Source organism: Eubalaena glacialis, chromosome 9 (assembly GCF_028564815.1).
Source record: "Eubalaena glacialis isolate mEubGla1 chromosome 9, mEubGla1.1.hap2.+ XY, whole genome shotgun sequence".
NCBI lineage: Eukaryota > Metazoa > Chordata > Mammalia > Artiodactyla > Balaenidae > Eubalaena > Eubalaena glacialis.
Window position 1 is genome coordinate 21,835,098 of NC_083724.1, and position 1,796 is coordinate 21,836,893.

The 1,796-nt window shown below is 52.4% G+C and overlaps 1 protein-coding gene across 1 annotated transcript; it reads right to left on the reverse strand.

Moving 5' to 3' along the window:
• LOC133098266 (5-hydroxytryptamine receptor 1D-like) lies at nt 1–1,449 on the reverse strand. The gene is given in 2 exon segments (XM_061201025.1): nt 1–963; nt 966–1,449. Coding segments are annotated over 2 exon segments (1,221 nt in total). The 5' UTR covers nt 1,224–1,449.
• Nucleotides 1,450–1,796: the final 347 nt, after the last annotated feature.

A 1,796-nucleotide genomic window follows, 5' to 3' on the forward strand; every position in this document is an offset into this window, starting at 1 on the left:
CTAAGAGGCTTTCCTGAAATGGATGACTTTCTGAAATGCTTGCCGAAACTCTTCGTTAAACACAGTATAGATTATTGGATTGATGAGGGAGTTTAGATAGCCTAGCCAGGTGAAAAAGTCAAAAAGGGCCTCCGGGTGGATCCAGCACGAGTCCCGGCAGATGGGGAGGACCAGAGATGCAACAAAGAAGGGCAGCCAGCAGATGATAAAGGCCCCCAGAATGATCCCTAGGGTTTTAGTGGCTTTCCTCTCTCGGGCAGCAGAAATCCTCTTGCGCTCCAGGACACTATCCGCAAGCTTGATCTTCACATGGTTAAAAAAGAGAGGGGAACCGGCGGAATGAGAGTGCCCCTCGTGAAGGCTGGGATTGAGCGAGCAGAGCGAGGACCCCGCAGAGCCTGTGATGAGACGGGCTGTGGTAAAGCGCTTTCCGTAGAGGGATGGCGGATTCAGGATGCGGTTCCGGGCGGCCGTGTAGATCCGGCCATAGAGGATGACGAGCAACACAGACGGGATGTAGAAGGCCCCACAGGTGGAATAGATGGTGTAGGAGATCTGAGACGTGTTCACCAGGCAGTCCGACATCTCTTCATGAGCTTTGGCCTGCCGCCAAAAGAGTGGTGGGATGGAGACGCAGATGGAGATTGCCCAGACGATGGCAATCATGGCGGCCGCATGGCCTGTTGTCCGGCGTTTACTATACTCCAGGGCATCAGTGATGGCCCAGTACCTGTCCAGAGCAATGACACAGAGATGCAGGATGGAGGCTGTGCAGCACGTGATGTCAGAAGACAGCCAGATGTCACACAGGAGTTGGCCAAAGCTCCAGGTGTGGGTGGTGGTATATGCAATGCTGATGGGCATGACCAAGATGGAAACTAAGAGGTCAGTCATGGCCAGGGAGCCAATGAGATAGTTGGCCGGGGTGTGGAGCTTCCTGGTCAGGAAGATGGTGGTAAGCATGGTGGTAAGATGGTGGAAAGGACTGTGGCCAGTGTGATGATGGAAAGGACCACAGCAAGAGAAATCTTGAGGGCTTGGAGGGTCCCTGGATCCCAAGCCCCTGGAGTTTCTGTGGCATTCAGGGATCTGTTGGGAGCTCCCTGCAGAAGGCCTTCCACTGACTGGTTTGGTGGGGACAGTGTAGGTGGCTCTCTCTTCCCACAGACTTTCACACATGCAGCTCCTTCCTTCACAGTTGTCCTCTCACAGAATAAGGTCATCCTTCTGTTTCACGCTAGTGGGAGGCAGCCACCAGAACAGACCCCAGTGAAGAGACCTCCAAACTTGACTTTTTTTTTTTTCTTTTTTTAAGTAGAGGGAAGGATTATTTATTTATTTATTTATTTATTTATTTATTTATTTTTGGCTGTGTTGGGTCTTCGTTTCGTGCGAGGGCTTTCTCTAGTTGCGGCAAGCGGGGGCCACTCTTCATCGCGGTGCACGGGCCTTTCACTATCACGGCCTCTCTTGTTGCGGGCACAGGCTCCAGACGCGCAGGCTCAGTAGCTGTGGCTCATGGGCCTAGTTGCTCCGCGGCAGGTGGGATCTTCCCAGACCAGGGCTCGTACCCACGTCCCCTGCATTGGCAGGCAGATTCTCAACCACTGCGCCACCAGGGAAGCCCCAAACTTGACTATTTAAAGAACATTGAGGTGACTACCACCTGGTAGTTAAAGGTCTTTCCTAAACCAGATGAATCCCAAGATGTCTCACTGTTCTGGGACTTTGCCCAGCAACTGGTCAGGCCTAGAGGGCACATGCTGGATTTGTTAGACATTTATCAGGATATCAAA